The following is a 16,851-nucleotide window of genomic DNA, read 5'->3' on the forward strand; positions in this document are numbered from 1 at the left end:
AACTTTCATAAACATGTGTTGTCCATCAATCGATATTTTTAAAAACACGCAAATGGAATAACTACAAAATAGGTACAGTCTATATATATTTCTTCACCCTTTATATTAGTAATCTCGTAATCAAAATGATGAGTTATATTGAAAGTATCATCGATAAATGTAGTAAATATTTATAAAAAGATATATCATTTTTAAAATTACTTTATCATGTTCCAAAATCACAATTTGAAACCTTCACTAAATAAATATTGGACAATAACTGCAAGACTTGAGGTAACATTGGAAACATTCATCATTAACAATTTCTTGTATCAGATTTCATTGATACTAATTTACTTCAACATACTATACAAACTGTACTTTTATTGCATAGTAATGTTAAAGGAATTTTACCGAGCATATTTGAATTATTCCGCTCTGTGTTTAAGAGTCATTACAACACCATCACTAACTTTCGCACTGTTCATTCAGCGGTGTAAATACATATATATATATATATATATATATATATATATATATATATATATATATATATAGGTCTGAAAGATTCCCAACGATGTTAGAAGTGGCAGGACTCGAACTCGTACCGCTGCGACATCTATGATAACACCACCTGCACAAAGTCCTGCGCCCTAGACCACTCGGCTAGCTAGGTTATAGAAAACTGCTCACCGGGTCATTCCTCCACGTAGGATTAATCTAGGGCTGTAACTTAGTACACGATATATAGTAGTACGGGACAGTTTATCTAAGTGTTATTAAGTAGGATAGAGGATCAAATTAATGATGCATGTCACAACAAATCAATATTATACAAACGTCTCAGAAAGTGACGACTCTATTCGCTACACTGCTCCATCGGATCACATTGATACAGGGAAGATAATATAAACTTATAGAAGCGTCTGAAATCGTCGGAAATTTTTCAGACCCTTCTATAACTTTACATTATCTTGTTTATCCTGTACTAAGTTACAACCCTAGGTTAATCCTACGAGGAGAAATGACCAGGCCAGCGAAAGCTATATTTTCATAGCTGACCGGCCGAGTGGTTTAGGGCGCTGAACTTTGTGCAGGCGGTGTTACCAAAGATGTCACAGCGGTACGAGTTCAAATCCCAGGGAGGCAACGAACAAAAATTTGCATCGCAGTTCTAACATCGTTGGGATTTTTGAAGACCCGTCTATAAGTTTATATTATCTTCCCTGTATCAGTTTGATCCGATGGAGCAGTGTAGCGAATAGAGTCGTCATATTCTGAGACGTATATATATATATATATATATTTAAATTGGCTGACACCCAGAGTATTCGTACTTTTGTTACGAATCAGTTGCTAAACACTTTTAGTGTTATTGTAATTAAGATGTAAGGGCTGCAGAAATTATCGCCTTTTTGCGTTTTTCGTTTTGCAATTTTGCTATATAAATGGCACTATCTGAATGGTACTTTTACATTCTATAATTTTCAATCTTGGAAATCCATATACTTGCTGTTCGTATCAAAGAATCATACATATAAATCCTTCAGAACACTGACACCTGACACATAATAAAAAATGAGAGCACATTGATTGATTGCTGACATTGGGTGGCAATCTTTATCTCATCTACCAAAGGAGCCATAACATCCTAGCTGCTCATGCATTTGAAGTTTTGAGCCCTGGTCTCTTAACACATACGCTTTTAGAAAGTGTGCCAATTTTACCGATTTTCATGATAAGGCTCAGTAAATTTTACAGAATCTGCTCGGACAGAGGTAAGGTGATCGTCATATTAATGGTTCTTAGTCGCCATGCTGACCTGATTGAACTATTTTGGAGTGCAAAAAACATCCATCACTCATACTTGTTGTTTCTATGTTACTCAATTTTTCTTCCAACAAGCAGCACGGTTGGTGCTCTGAAAGAAGTGGTAAACAAAAGTGCACCCTTCCGGAGCACATGAACTAGTTCTTTTTTTGTGCTGCTCGTTCATTTGTATAATTTCAAATTTTGTATTGTCCGATTTGTTCCTCTTATGCTGATTTTCCAGTGTTATTTTGTCAAAGAAGTGCCTCTCGTTTGTATCTTCGATATTGCCTCTAAGTGTCGATAAAGGAGGTTTTAGAATTTAAAACGCAGACGTTGACAAGTAGACAAAAAAAACTAAGTAAAATGTTACTATTAGTTTCCATGAGTATTTGTAATAGTCAATACTTTTTTATCACACTTATTATTTAGAATAATGTTTTTACTGTTTTATTCAAGGAGTTGTATCCGGGTATTTTTCAATTTTATGTTTTATTTTAAATTTGCAGAAAATGTTGAGAAGTCTTATGAGGCTATCATTGATAATCATACTGGCTAGTAATCATCTTATCTGTAAAGGTATGTTATCTGAAATTGGTTTCTTTATGCAGTGTATTCTTTACTAATGCCAACTTTTGTACTTTCGTCTTAAGCATGTTAGCAATGATGTGTGATTTTTTTTTTCTTTGACATTTAAAGGTACAAACGTATCCATAATACCCGTAGATCTTAAGATTATCTACATCTGATTTTCAAAAAGTAGTATACAGTGTGCAGACGATGTTAAAAATTTCCATATATACAGATATCAATGTATGTAAAAAAAAACACTTCGATATCAATTCAATAGTGCTTTTTTACACCCAAATGAAGCGACGTTAAAGTAAAGTTTTCGTAAGCATTATTTTGATACTGTTACGACATTGAGATACTCGAGTCTTTTTTGTTTAATGTAGGGTTCTACCATGCTTCATGTCATGAACATACCAGTTTGCAGTATTGTTTGTTTTGTTTTTTATTTTGTTTTTGTTTTGTTTTGTTTTGTTTTGTTTTGTTTTTTTGTGGGAGTGGGGGTTTTTTTATTTGTTTTTTTTACGCCATAAGTATCTAATGATGCTGTCATAACGTGTGACTTTTTTCGGAGAAATAGTTAGTTATACCCGGATATATGGGATTTGGAATTAAATCAAAACCTAGACACTTACTAATACGGGGTTAATTCTTTTTATAAAGTGATCACAACCTGGAAAATACAAAGAAGCCATTTACAAATCATTGATAAAGTAAATTAGATATTGGAATTACTAAATATCTTTTGAGTTGTACATGTATATCTATTTTTGCAGCTTCTGCAGAATGTGAAATGGAACGAGATAAAAGTTGTTTGAATCCTGGTATAAATCTGAAAGGTTGTAAAGTACTTTTCTGAAAATTTTAAAATGTGTTTTGATCATTGGGTATTTGAAAGAGACAATATTTACAAACACTCTATCAATCTTTGTGTTAGTAATTCTTACTAAAGTAAATGATTGCATCTTGCATTTCATTACTGTTCATTTATTAAGTAATTTTATTTTTTCACATTTTTGTGGTGAAAATAAATAATTATAAAAGAGAATAATGTTGACCATTTAATCGATGTTTGGTATATGAAATAGAGTATACAAGAAAAGGCGTGGCGTACGGAAGAAGTATATATCTAGGTCGTGATACAAACGCCACATTTTATAATTGCAACTTCGCATACTCATTCTCTTGCTATCCATCCAGAAACCACCAACAGTTACTATGATATGAATGGTATTAGCGAATAGAGTCGTCACATTCTGAGACGTTTGTATAATATTGATTTGTTGTGACATGCATCATTAATTTGATACTCTATCCTACATAATAACATGTAAATGAACTGTCCCGTACTACCATACATCGTGTACTAAGTTACAGCCCTAGATTAATCCTCCGAGGAGGAATGACCCGGCCAGCGAAAGCTTTATTTTTATATAGCCTAGCTGGCCGAGTGGTCTAGGGCGCTGGTCCCTGTTGCCATAGATGTCACAGCGGTACGAGTTCGAGTCCCGCATTGGGAACGACCATAAATTTGCATCGCAAATTGTTCTGAGATCATTGGGAATTTTTCACACCTTTCTATATATATATATACATATATCAAATGTTTTGATCGATTTCTACGTTTCTTATACTATTGTGAAAAATGTACAACATAACATAAACCTTCCTAACAAGATAACTCTGACAGAATATTAATTTGAGGTAAAAAAAAAAAAAACACGGCTGCACGAAAGCCTGTCTTTCGATATGAACAGACACTACAGATATGTGTTTGAACATTTTCGTGCAACAAAATGTCAGAAGCATGACGATGAGACTAAGCCCTAGATTACATTCTTTTGATTACCAATATAACCTTGGTTCCCTTGATTACTCTTCGATTCTGGAATCATTTTCCTGTATGCTAATACCAAATTAACTACAAAAATTACATTATGGAAGGAACAGAGCAGAAACGATTTTTAAAACTGGAATCTAACAGAATATTTCAAAATTCCACAGAAAAATCACGTGTGTACTACTCTTCCGTTCCAAAAGTAACATGCTCTCTATTACCGTTCAAAAATTTTAAAACATTTTAAATGTCAACAAAACAGGGTCTCTCATGGAAAATGATCAAAACTTCAATAAAAAAAGGTAATTTTTGTAGCAAATTTGGTATCAGCATACTGGAAAATGATCTGGGAATCAAACTAGATGTGACATGCACAATTTCAACTTGATTCTTGAAAGTTGTTACAAATACAACAGTTGAAAGGCGGTACTCCGCGGTACCGCTGAATCTCCAACTTTTTGTATGGCACATCATTCTGACCCCAACCCGACATATCAATATCCAAATAAAAAGAAGAGGGTAGCAGTGTCAGAGGAAATTCGGACCAATACAAAATGACCTGAAATGTTTTTAAAATGGACGTCCTTGTTTTGAATGTAGGTTAGTGAGGTCTTACCGCTGATGAATCTGCGAGAGCAGTGTACATTTTGTAAGTCAGCAAAAATTACACTATGGCGATTTCAAAAGTTGTACAGAGCTTATATTTCCTGTTTGATTTATCGACTTTAAATAAGGTTTACTTGACTTGATTACCTGCCTGTACTGCCATTACACATTCAAATCGTCTCGGGTCTTAATTATCCTCAATTATGAAAAGGTCCGATAAATTCCTTATAGCAAAAGGATGGTTACCTGTTTGGAATGACTTATGTTCGAACCAGACCTTTTCAGACCTTTCTGTACGTTTGCATATCTTCCCTGTATCAATTTGATCTGATGGAGCAGTGTAGCGAATAGAGTCGTCACATTCTGAGACGTTTGTATAATATTGATTTGTTGTGACATGCATCATTAATTTGATACTCTATCCTACATAATAACATCTAAATGAACTGTCTCGTACTACCATACATCGTGTACTAAGTTACAGCCCTAGATTAATCCTACGAGGAGGAATGACCCGGTCAGCGAAAGCTATATTTTTATATAGCCTAGATGTCCGAGTGGTCTAGGGCGCTGGACTTTCTGCAGGCGGTGTTGCCATAGATGTCACAGCGGTACGAATTCGAGTCCCGCGGAGGGAACGACCAAAAATTTGCATCGCAAATTTGACAGTTCTAACATCGTTGAAAAATTTTTAGACCAAAAGATTTTTAAAATCGACAATGGATGGCTAAGAACTTGACTTTACAGTTCCCTAATAAAGCAAAAACAAAAATGAAAGTTACCTCCTTTTTTCAATGAATTTCAATGCTTTCTATGTAATGTATTTCTCTTTAACCGTTGCAGTTAGAAACCAACATTTGACTTTGTGAAAGGATGCATTTGAGATATGAAATAGATGAAAATGTTTTGAAACAAAATTTGTCATATGACATCCACTGTCTGGTTTTTGTGTGGACGCCTGCTTAAAGTATTTGCCATGCCTTTAAAAGTCTCACTGCTTGGTACAATGATTAATCGAATTAATTTTCTGCATATTAAATGATATTTGGAAATTATCATATCTATCGATTAAGCACTGCGTGTCATTATACATAATTATAAGATTTTGTGATCTATTTTTCATATTGAAAAAGCATCATGAAGTAAATTCCGATCCGACAGAAACAATATCCAGAAGCAGAGTTCTTTTATAACTTCAACTATATTCAATTTTCTCAATAATTTGATTCAGCGTGCATGTGTAGGTGTCTAGATGTACAACGTTACAACGGAAACTATCTAAAAGTACATACAAATTATCGATGTACGAACTCACTGAAACAATGCAATCAATCTCTGTCATTTAAATATTCTGTAATTGACTCATCTGACGAAAATGAGGAAGAAGTCTACATCAGCACAAGGATCAACGTTCCTTATAATAAGGTAAATTATGAATTTAAGAGTTTACAGTGGGTATTAGAGCAAGGGTATAGAACATGACGAATAAACTTAGTATTTCAAACGTTCTACGACCGACGACAATATCTTTCCACCGATATTGCGTGTCTATTGCAAGCATGACACATATATTTCCTCCTGTTCTGGACATAAAAAAAATCAATTCGGACTATCTACGTTAAATTTTAATAAAAACATTCATACCGACAGCAGCACAATTTTTCTCCACTCACGACAAGAAGACACTTTTTAAGCCTTTGATTAAAGGAAAAGCTCTCATTATTGAGCAAGTTCAAAGTGACCCATTACAAACGCCATGTTCATCCTTTTTTTTCAATTTTACAACATTTGGTAAAACAAAACCATGTCAATGTTTGAAAACTAATTAAAGTTAGAAAAAAAAAATTTCTATTACCTAGGAGATCATCGAGAAAATCCAAGAAATACAACTTGGCATATCTTACGATATCTACGTAAGCACTATTATGTTTATATAGTTCAAAATATGTGTGCAGAAAATCGCTCTAACACAATTTTAAATATAGTTTCATCTGTAGCAACATCCCTCCAGCACCTGCGTATGAAGTTTTCATATTACAAATAATACGTTATGCCAGAGCATGCTGAAACTACGCAGAATGTTTGTACCGCGCTAGGCTTCTTAAAATTAGGCTTCTTGAACAGGGTTATGTTGCTATGTTGCTACAAGATTGAAGTCATCACTACAGAAGTTTTATAGTCGTCATCATGAACTCGTGGATCGTTAGAGTGTATCTATCTGCACTTTAAAAACTGATTTATTCAACAAGTCATCGTTTTTTTTTCTTTTCCTCATTCGTCTACTCTGGACTTGACTATTTATGTGGTGGGTGTTTCTACAAAAGCAGAGGACGATTACGCTACCGGTGCACCTGGTCTATGCTCCCAGTTTTTAGTGGAGTCCGAGTTGCACATTTATTTTTGTTAGTTTGTATGTATTATGTCTAGTCTTTGTCCCTGGATTACATTCTTTTGACTTCTGTTGGAATATCACCCTTTAACGCAGTCTTTCTTTCTTTCTTTTTTTTCCATTATTATTTTTATTATTCATAGTGTTTCCATGACAATAAAAAAATGTGTGAAGACAAAGTGAGATTTTACTGATTTTCTGTCTTTGATTTTTTTTTCAATTTGCAGATAAAGACGTTTTGTTATATCTGTGGCAATGATTGTAGAGAAATACTGATTAAGCTACCAGGTATACAAAAATATGAAATAGTTAATAGGAATTATACATATGTATTAAATCGGTCAAAACTAACTTCAAATCATCCAGGATGTGTCCCAGAATATTTTTGTTAAAAAAATAATCATATTGATAGGAAAAGTGTTGTGTTTACTTGTATACCCTTAACTCTAATCATACAATAAAAATACCAAAAGAAAATATGAATGTTTCAGATTTCTATTAAATACCAATAAACGCAACCCATCTTCCTTTATAAGCTGTATGTATAACCGAATCCAATCAAAATAAACAATGCTTAGATTAATTTTGATTGGTTATGTGTCAAATATTGCAAAATTTTCTTTTTCTTTTCAGGTTTTACTTCATTAAAAGGGAGCAAGGAAAAAACACAAGAAAAAATGTCCTCGAAATATGTTATTCTTCCTATAGCTATTTCTTTTCTCGGTATGCTTATTTTACTTACAGCGGGAATAGTGGTAGTCATTGTCATAAATGCAAGAGGAAGACGACAATTCCATCGTCCACACGTCAATAGTAACCATTTGTAAACAATATAGTTTGGGTTATTACAATGTTTGGGAGCACAACCATAGTTTTGAGAACTCAATGATACGAAACATTGTGATGCCAATTTGTTTAGTATATTTTTGTATAACTATTTTAAGATGGCACTCAGCGAATGTTGGTTAATTATACACCATCCTTTTATTGATCAGCGATCATATTTTAAGAACATAATTGTTTTCGTTGTCTATCTACATATAAGGTTCCCTTGATTACTCTTTCATGAAATGTATGTAATAATGTTAGTATACACTGTTAGTGCGTTTTTGAATGTTAGCGTTTTTTGCATTTATGTCAAACTAAGAAATACAGCAATTAAAACTTAAATATACTGGAAAGAGGCAAAGTTCGGAAATCATGAACTACAATCACCTTAAAGCAATTGAATAAATGGACATGTGCTATGGTAGGGTAGTGTCTTTAGTTTCATCTGAAACTGTACAAATTATTTCATCTCATGGACAGTGACATAGAGAGCGAAACATTACATGCCGTTTACATTAATACAAGAGATTTTCCTTTTGTGATCTTATTTTGTATGTTTCTATAATAGTTTTGACTATATTATTATTGAACTGAATATTATTTTGCGTCCATTAAGCACCATTTGGTTCCTTATCATTTTACCTCGTTTAGCGTCCATATAGTGTTTTTTTTTAATCTAAACAATAATAAATAGTTCAATTGGTCTGTGTTGTATAATGTTAAATTGGTGTCAAACAGCATCAGATATTCCTAATACGCTCTAGGGTTTTAATAAAACCTGTTGAACAACATCTGGTTTAAATATGTTTATACAAACATGCTATTATCTAAACAAAAATTATTGATCCCTTGCGTTAACTTAAAAGTAATAAAATATTATCATACTACGCAACAGAACAAAACAACGTAATTTATTAGAATTCAAATTGTCCCTCCTTGTAAACAAACATATATGATTGAACCTAAGTAATATCAAATAAGCTTCTCATTATAAGTCTTTGTGTTACATTGATAATATAATGCAAGTTATTATATAGAAAGCAGTGATTTGTCAAATGTTCAGTATGTAAAAAATGATAATTCACTCTGTGAAATAAATACGGTAATTTCTTTCTCGGACATTCTCCCACCAAAACATCAAAACACGATCAAATATCAATTAGACGTAGAAAATAATAGCAATGATAAGACCTATACTGCTACCACACTCTCCAAAGAAGAGATTGTGAAAAACCATAAACCTCTTTTGGTCTCTCTACCAAGGACGATGATTGTGATTTACCGTCTATGTACTGGATTCCTAAATTTCACAAGAATCCATACAAACAACGTTTCAAAGCTGGATCTGCAAAATGTACCACCAAACCTCTTTCAAAACTTTTAACTTCTATACTCACAACGGTCAAAGATGGTCTGCAGTCCTACCACAACACTTGTTACTCCCGTAGTGGTATTAATTCAATGCGGATCCTGAAAAAATCGAAAGGTCTTTAGGAGACAATCAGTTCAAGACTATTATCTGAATATAATAGCATTAAAACCTATGATTTTTCAACACTTTATACTTCTATTCCCCATACTCAGTTAAAATCCCGACTTAAAAAACATTATACATTGTTGTTTTTCCAAAAAATGGTACACCTAGATACAAATATATAGTTCTTGGTAGAGATTCCTCATACTTTGTAAGAAATAATTCCAAATCATCTTCCAAATATACAGTACAGAAGAGGAAATTTACAAAATGCTGGAATTTTTAATCGGCAACATACTTGTCCAGTGTGGTGGACGTGTTTTTCAACAAATGGTCGGCATTCCAATAGGGACAAATTGTGCTCCTTTACTTGTGGACCTATTCCTTCACTCTTATGAGGCTGACCTTATAGCTGATTTGATCCGATAGAAAGAATATCGTTTGGCTAGATCCTTTAATCTCAATTTTCGCAATATAGATGACGACTTATCTCTAAACAATCCAAATTTCGGGGATTTGATACATCGCATCTACCCAAAAGAACTTGAGAAAAAGGACAGTGTAGGGTCAGCCTCATATCTTGACCTACACTTAGAAATCGATGGTAAAGGAAAACTATTGACCAAACATTACGACAAACGTGATGACTTTTCATTCAGAATTGTCAACTTTCCTTTCATCTGTGGCAACATTCCTTCAGCACCTGCGAATGGAGTATTCATATCACAACTCATACGTTATGCCAGAGCGTGCTGAAACTACGCAACGACTTTTTGTATCGCGCTAGAACTCTAACAAATAGGCTTCTGGAACAGGGTTATGTTGCTACAAGATTGAAGTCATCACTACAGAAGTTTTATGGTCGTCGTCATGAACTCGTGGATCGTTATGGTGTATCTGTCTGCACCAGGAAAACTGATTTATCCGAAGGGTCATTGTTTTCCTTTTCTGTGTGAAAATCTATATGATAACTAGAATAATAAATTGGATACATGAATACAAAAGTTCTGTCGAAAGTGCCGTATTTCGAGAATGACGTATGCAATCAGAAAGTGATTGTTTGAACTTCAACACAGTAGCACATCGTGTTTTTAAGGAACGCTTGAAGTTTAACTCGTGCGCGGACTAAAATTCAGCGCACTCATTAAATCTTGGCGTTCTTCTTTACTCGTAATTAATATATAGTTGTTCACTCTTTCAAATAAATTATCTTATTATCATCATACATTGAAAACTCGTAAGCTTTGAGTAGTATTTCTATCTCTTGTCATATACACAGAATTAAAATTGCAAGCCTATATAGACGTTTATTTCCCTTTTAATGTCTTGATCGGCTCCATACAGGTATTGTTATTGTCTATGAGTTCTTCATGACTTCCCTACACATTTCTGTCCCCAGAGTTAAAATTTTGGACCCAGTCATAGACCAAGGCAGAAGACAACGAATCTGAAAAAACAGAATAGGAAAATAAAGTCTTTAACCTATAAATCAGGTTGTATCTTAATTGATTTCTTGTTGCTTTAAACTTTTTATTTAATCTGTGTGTGTGTGTGTGTGTGTGTGTGTGTGTGTTTTGAGGTAGACCTAGGGTAAGGGACATAACTCTTGTAAATCATAAGAGCGTTTGTATTCTTGCATATTATATCAACCTCATGTAAGCATCAAAGAAACAAGGATTGATTTCATTCTGTTTCAAATAAAATCTTGATAGACTTTGGTGAAATTGAAAATGATACAAACATATCACTGATTTCAAGAGTTATGTCCTTTACCCTAGATCTATCTCCTTTAAATTTGAAAGTTTTATTTTTGCTTTTGTTGTTATGGCTTTTTATTTAGGGGTACAGGTGTGGTGTTAATATTTATTTCTTACATAAAAATCAAATATTTTAGTAATGAAAAAAATCTTTATAAACAAACTTTACAGGAAAAGCAAAGAATTACCTTTCTTGTATCTTATATATATTATCACAATAACTATCAAACTAATACTAGCGACACATGGAAGTATTACAGTGTAGACCAACAATGTATTTGATGATGGTGTTGACTCAGTAACAGGAAGAATCGTAACAGGAAGTACAGCACGTTCGTCTAAAAATCAAACATTGTTTAGTAAATCGGGGTCAATGAATACAGACCATACAACGCTGTTGTTCAGAACGACAGTGGACATAAAACTTAAATGAAGTTGCTAAGATATCATATTACTTTAAACCAATTTTGTTTTTTTTTATATGCCGTATATCGGTAAATTTCCGAGGGGGTTCTAATTTCCTCTATATTCGCGGGGTTTTCGAAATCCCCAATATAAAATTTCGTCAAATTTAATGCTATGTGTTTATTATATTATTTCAACCGCGAAAATTTAATACCCCTACTCATAGAGCCAATTGCGTTTTTTGGCATCAGCAAAGATTACTCGATATACGGTATATTAATTAATATGACCGGAGCGTCAGGGACATCCTATATAATGTAGATACATATTACATATTTACTATGTCTGAGATTAAATAATAAATCATGAGATCTTGCTCTGAAATACACATGGATTGATAAAATGGTTCTGTCGGAATTGACGTATTTTGAGAATGACGTATGCAATAAGGAAGTGATTGTTGGAACTCTAACACAGTATCACATCGTGAGTTTAAGGAAATCTCGCATAATCCTGTTTGTCGAGATATCAGCGATGTAACAACGTAGAAGTGCATTATTTACAGAGTTAAATGTTATTGGAGTACTAATCTTTTAGCAAAGCCTACAATTATATCATATTTGTTTTTGTTTATACATATTATTTTTAATTTAGCTTTTTCGGGAACGTACGCATTTCTTTGGTAATGTTACATACCGATAAACCGTTGCAAGTTATGTGTACAATTACATTAACTACATGTATTACTGAAGTATAAACGTGTTTGTGCAGTTTACGAAAATACTACCTTGTAAGTGTATCGGGGAACAAGAATCATCACACATCTTACATTTCGTCAATACCTGCAAGTAAACAGCTAGTCGTTTACTCGTGGACCGGTTGTTTTAACAAAATTATTAGCTGGACAAATGTTATCCTTTGGATAAGTATAGCAGAGTTACAAAGCTATTGGGTGGATGGACGGTTTTGGAAAAAATCCGGACCAAACCATACTGTTACCATTATATTGTTCCACCTTATGATTAACATGGAAGTGTAATGAAGGAATTTTATATGAGGCCTTATAAATATTAGAGTGCTGAGGTTTGTTCTGACATATTTGCCTAGTTGACCTCTTTATTCATGTGACCAACGTGAGTGTCTATGTCTTACAAAAACAGAATAACAGGGAGCAGGTACAAAGTGCATACATAGAACTATATCACAAAGTCAGTTCATGATACAAAGAAATAGTGAACATGATGTACATGGAATTATATATAACTTCAAATGGATGTGGTATTTAGGGTATGCAGATTTTTGTGGATAATTAATTTAAAAAGAAACGTTTTCGTGATTTTGTTTCATTCATTTTCCGTATAATTACTTACTTCAAATGAATAACCTTTACCTCGGTTCACGTTGGATCCTATAAGTAATAGTCTGTCCTGACGAGAAAAAGAACACATTTGTACTTTAACATACTATATGTTATAAAAACTTCAAGAAACATCGTCCTGCTCAAATCTGCTTTTAGGCAAGACTTCTTTATTTATTTTGTTTGTTTATCAGTAGAGTTGCTGGACTGAAATGAGATTCGTTTTTAACGTGTCTAAGCTTTTTTTGTCACTGTGTTGATCTGGTTTGTTTGTTTTGTTGTTTTGTTTTTTTGTTTTTTTTTTTTTTGTGCTACGATTTTCAGGGTTTTGTTTTATTTTGGTTTTTCATCTATTTCACAGTTTTAGTTTGATTTCATCATTGTTTGCTTCCCGTTTTATCTTCATCGGTTTGTGTTTTTTTATCAATATATTCTCCTGTGTTCATTGAAACTCAGGTTTTTTAAGAAATGCCGGTTTAACTTTTTTATGATTAAACTATGGTTTGATATCACTATCTTTGTCTGTATATAGAGTACAGAGGATATTTTATAGAATAGTTCTCACCGTAAAACTGTTATTGATCTTCCTGGCATACGATCTAACCAGATCTATCATAGTACTTGTGTTGTAAACGTTGACAATGAAAGTTAGCGAATTTAGAAATGGACATGACAAAAACATGAAACAAAAACTGAAATCAATGACAAGTCCATCATTATTTAAGTAAGCTTGAGTACAACTACAAATACAATCTGGAAAAGAGATGGAATGTATAAATAAGTCAAATAAAATACAAACAAAATATTAAGCACAAAAGTCATAATACATGAACCTATCTATGACAAAGACCACCATGTAGTGGTATGACGAAAGCAATGTCACATGTCTTAGGGTTTAAGTCTAACATCTAAAAATATCAATTCAGGACTAGGAGTTGCAATTTTTTCTGTGAAGAATTTAAATATTCGTCCAATTCAGTTTTGTTTACCAAAACATTCTGAATAAATTAAAACTTTGCTTTACAGTTTAGCTGTAGATCAAAGGAATGGACATACTTATTGAAAAGAATATATCTCACATACATTTTATATGCCTCAACCAAAACAATTAAAGTGGTTTTTTTTTGGGGTTTTTTTTTTTGTTTTTTTGTTTTTTTTTGTTTTTTTTTAATTTTAAATATCCTTATACATACAACCCTAACAATATCTGAAATTAAAGCGATATTTCAAAAGGTCAAGTTTATGACGACATCCAATATCTGTACCTGTCGGCGTGGAATTTTGGGTACGACATAATCCTTGATCCAATTAAACAACAACAGTCAAGACCATAAAGAACATGAAAAGAAGCACAACTCAACAAATAACATCTTAATTTTGTATGCATAACTGTCATGATGACCACTTAAAATATTTTAAACTTACGGTGTAATTTCAACCAGTTCTTTGTTGCTTTTTTGCATGAATGCGGATCAGATAGTTGTATTATTGAAGTACAGTCTGTGATGTCGGCTACTGTAGCTACATGTAAAAATATTGACAAGTGATATGTAAGTATAAGCCGAAACTAGGCGAAATTGCTGTTGAAACGAATTATATATACATTATTTGGTTTATATCTTAATTTTAAGTGCAGGAAAATGAGCGTGATTCCGATCATATATGTTTGTTTTTAAATGCCCAAATATGACTGCCAACTGAAAAAGACAAAATGCTTGTAGGGTAATAAAAGAATGTTATAAATATGTAAGAGAACAATTTATGAAAATGTTATTTAACGTCAACTGTTTTTTGTTCACGTGAATTTGAAAAATGATGGTAGGAAATGTACACAATCTAACGAGACAAATAAATGATATGATGTTTTACATAAACCTTAAACATGTTTATATTACATAAAACCAGACAAACTCTGTTAACCGTGCACAAAGGTCTAGATTCTTTTTTTTTCAATGTAAACACCCATTTGTAGTGAAATGCAGATGTGTTAACGTCCATAACAGTGTAATGTAGGCGACTGTTATGTATTGAGCGTGTTCACCAAAAATAGCCATCAGTTTTGCTAATAATACAAGTATAAAACGAGTCTGTTATGCTTCGTAGAAAACAACAAAATTTTATTATTATAATGAATGGTAATAACAAAATTATCAAACTTATTTAAATCTAGGCAGTAGTCAATAGGAATAGTTAAAAACGAAAGTCCGTGTAACAAAAGGCTATATCAGGGAAAAAACTGGTAAGTTGGAAACCACTGCAATGGTCATAATTTGATTAAGGCATTTCAAAATGAATAGTGGGTTAAACCAGGTCATATAGCGCGCTTAAAATCCCAGTTGAATTTCCGTTCTTTATTTCCGGTATATTTCGACACAAATGGGCAGTATAGAATTGGAACCAGTCAAAATCGGTAAAATCAGAAGTTAAAACAATACAGAGTACAGAAGATATGAACAATAAATGGGTGAAATTAAAAATAACTCAATACAATAATATTATGTAAATCCAAACCACGACATTCAAAATAAGTAACTTTGTGGGGAAGGTGCTACAAGTTCAAGATGAAATAATAATATATATACAAGTAAACACTACAGACAATTAATTTTTCTAGACATTATAAAAATCCATATCCTATACTCTAATTTTCAGAAACAGAATATTTTTCTATTAGATATGTGAATCAAAAATAAAACTTTCTAGGCAGCGTATGAGACGTATATTTTATACATGTAACCTAGGTCCAAAACCATGTCTATAAGGCATCATTGACGTCTTCAGAAGTTAGAATATTCGCTACTAGCTCTTACATACCATAAAAACTAAGAAATATAAACGCTATAAGCCGGGGCAACTTGTATATTATAGCACAAGGAAGGAAAATTTATAGGTTGAAATCAAAATCATACTGAGATGACTACCGTCGTCAAATTCGAGGTGAGTTCCAACAATTACCCGGATGTTCAAAGCTGTGTCAGTGGTTTTCTCTCTTCTCTTCATTTCTAGTTCTGGTGGATAAATAAACGGAAGACATTCTCAGAATTTAATATTACCAATTGAGTGAGCAACGTCAACATACTGATAGGTGAAATTAAAGGATCTAGCCTCTTTAGCCTTTATTTCTTTCACAAAGGTCTCCGATTTATATGAATAAAGACCAAATCGGCTAGATGGACACAACTGGTTTGCACTGGAATGCCGATACTTGGTTAAACATCTGCCCCTCCAAAAGTGACAAATATGTTGTCGAGAAGAAACTTCAGCGTATTGATTACTTGTTGCTCGGTATAGCAATTTTGAAGTGGTAAAATATTAAATATATATATATATATATATATCTATATATATATATATATATATATATATATATATATATATATATATATATATATATATATAAATATATCTAAACTCCATTGTCCAATACCTGTTAAACATACGCTTGTTAGAATGAAGGAAAGCGTCCATGCTGTTATTTCCCACATCTCAAAGCTTCAACCTGTTAAGTTGTTTATGTTGGCATTTAATCTTCTGGAAAAAAAATATATTGCCTCCATGTTATGACATTTGGGATCAGATTTAACTGGATCTAACATTATTTTTTTCATCCATAATCAACTGCGAAGGTATACAAAGTAATTTCTTTAAGAACAAAAGAAATATCTGAGCGTTCCTTACCTGTCAAATTTTATTTCGGTTTAAATTTCCAGATGGAATCAAATGTTACATTTATATATATATTCGCTGCATATATATCTATACATCAACTTTTTCTGACTTTATATAGTTTTTCGTGGGAAACCATTCTTTCAAGTTATGTTTGTTTTTTAAATGATTCTT

At 32.8% G+C, this 16,851-nt stretch overlaps 2 protein-coding genes across 4 annotated transcripts; one reads left to right on the forward strand and one right to left on the reverse strand.

Moving 5' to 3' along the window:
- On the forward strand, positions 1-8,829 carry LOC148627356 (uncharacterized). 2 transcript variants are annotated; one of them, XM_088571668.1, is made up of 7 exons: positions 1-72; positions 2,298-2,367; positions 3,135-3,197; positions 6,033-6,226; positions 6,661-6,714; positions 7,418-7,478; positions 7,824-8,829. In XM_088571668.1, exons 2-7 carry the CDS (start codon positions 2,301-2,303, stop codon positions 8,015-8,017), a joined length of 633 nt encoding a protein of 210 aa, XP_088427794.1. In that variant the 5' UTR covers positions 1-72; positions 2,298-2,300; the 3' UTR covers positions 8,018-8,829. The 2 variants fall into 2 exon arrangements, with proteins under 2 accessions (XP_088427794.1, XP_088427803.1); XM_088571677.1 differs by lacking the exon at positions 3,135-3,197.
- Positions 8,830-8,915: 86 nt separating this feature from the next.
- Positions 8,916-16,851, reverse strand: LOC148627357 (uncharacterized). 2 transcript variants are annotated; one of them, XM_088571648.1, is made up of 8 exons: positions 16,690-16,851; positions 16,439-16,542; positions 14,437-14,532; positions 13,577-13,764; positions 13,025-13,081; positions 12,442-12,496; positions 11,438-11,587; positions 8,917-10,939 (listed from the first exon to the last, which is right to left on the reverse strand). In XM_088571648.1, exons 2-8 carry the CDS (start codon positions 16,494-16,496, stop codon positions 10,872-10,874), a joined length of 672 nt encoding a protein of 223 aa, XP_088427774.1. In that variant the 5' UTR covers positions 16,497-16,542; positions 16,690-16,851; the 3' UTR covers positions 8,917-10,871. The 2 variants fall into 2 exon arrangements, with proteins under 2 accessions (XP_088427782.1, XP_088427774.1); XM_088571656.1 differs by lacking the exon at positions 16,690-16,851 and having other exon boundaries at positions 8,916-10,939; positions 13,577-13,703.

This window comes from Perna viridis, chromosome 1, assembly GCF_037379345.1.
Source record: "Perna viridis isolate PV_CMFRI_1.1 ecotype Kerala chromosome 1, ASM3737934v1, whole genome shotgun sequence".
In the NCBI taxonomy this organism is placed as follows: domain Eukaryota; kingdom Metazoa; phylum Mollusca; class Bivalvia; order Mytilida; family Mytilidae; genus Perna; species Perna viridis.

What these genes read in the sequence shown, in the direction of transcription:
- LOC148627356 (XM_088571668.1), top strand. Translation starts at nt 2,301, where the DNA reads ATGTTGAGAAGTCTTATGAGGCTATCATTGATAATCATACTGGCTAGT. An exon ending in TCCTGGTATAAATCTGAAAG is followed by an intron (nt 3,198 to 6,032) that starts GTTGTAAAGTAC and finishes AATTTGATTCAG; the next exon opens with CGTGCATGTGTAGGTGTCTA. An exon ending in TCAACGTTCCTTATAATAAG is followed by an intron (nt 6,227 to 6,660) that starts GTAAATTATGAA and finishes TCTATTACCTAG; the next exon opens with GAGATCATCGAGAAAATCCA.
- LOC148627357 (XM_088571648.1), bottom strand. Translation starts at nt 16,496, where the DNA reads ATGTGGGAAATAACAGCATGGACGCTTTCCTTCATTCTAACAAGCGTA. An exon ending in AACAAGCGTATGTTTAACAG is followed by an intron (nt 14,533 to 16,438) that starts GTATTGGACAAT and finishes TTTTACATGTAG; the next exon opens with CTACAGTAGCCGACATCACA. An exon ending in GAACTGGTTGAAATTACACC is followed by an intron (nt 13,765 to 14,436) that starts GTAAGTTTAAAA and finishes TCTCTTTTCCAG; the next exon opens with ATTGTATTTGTAGTTGTACT.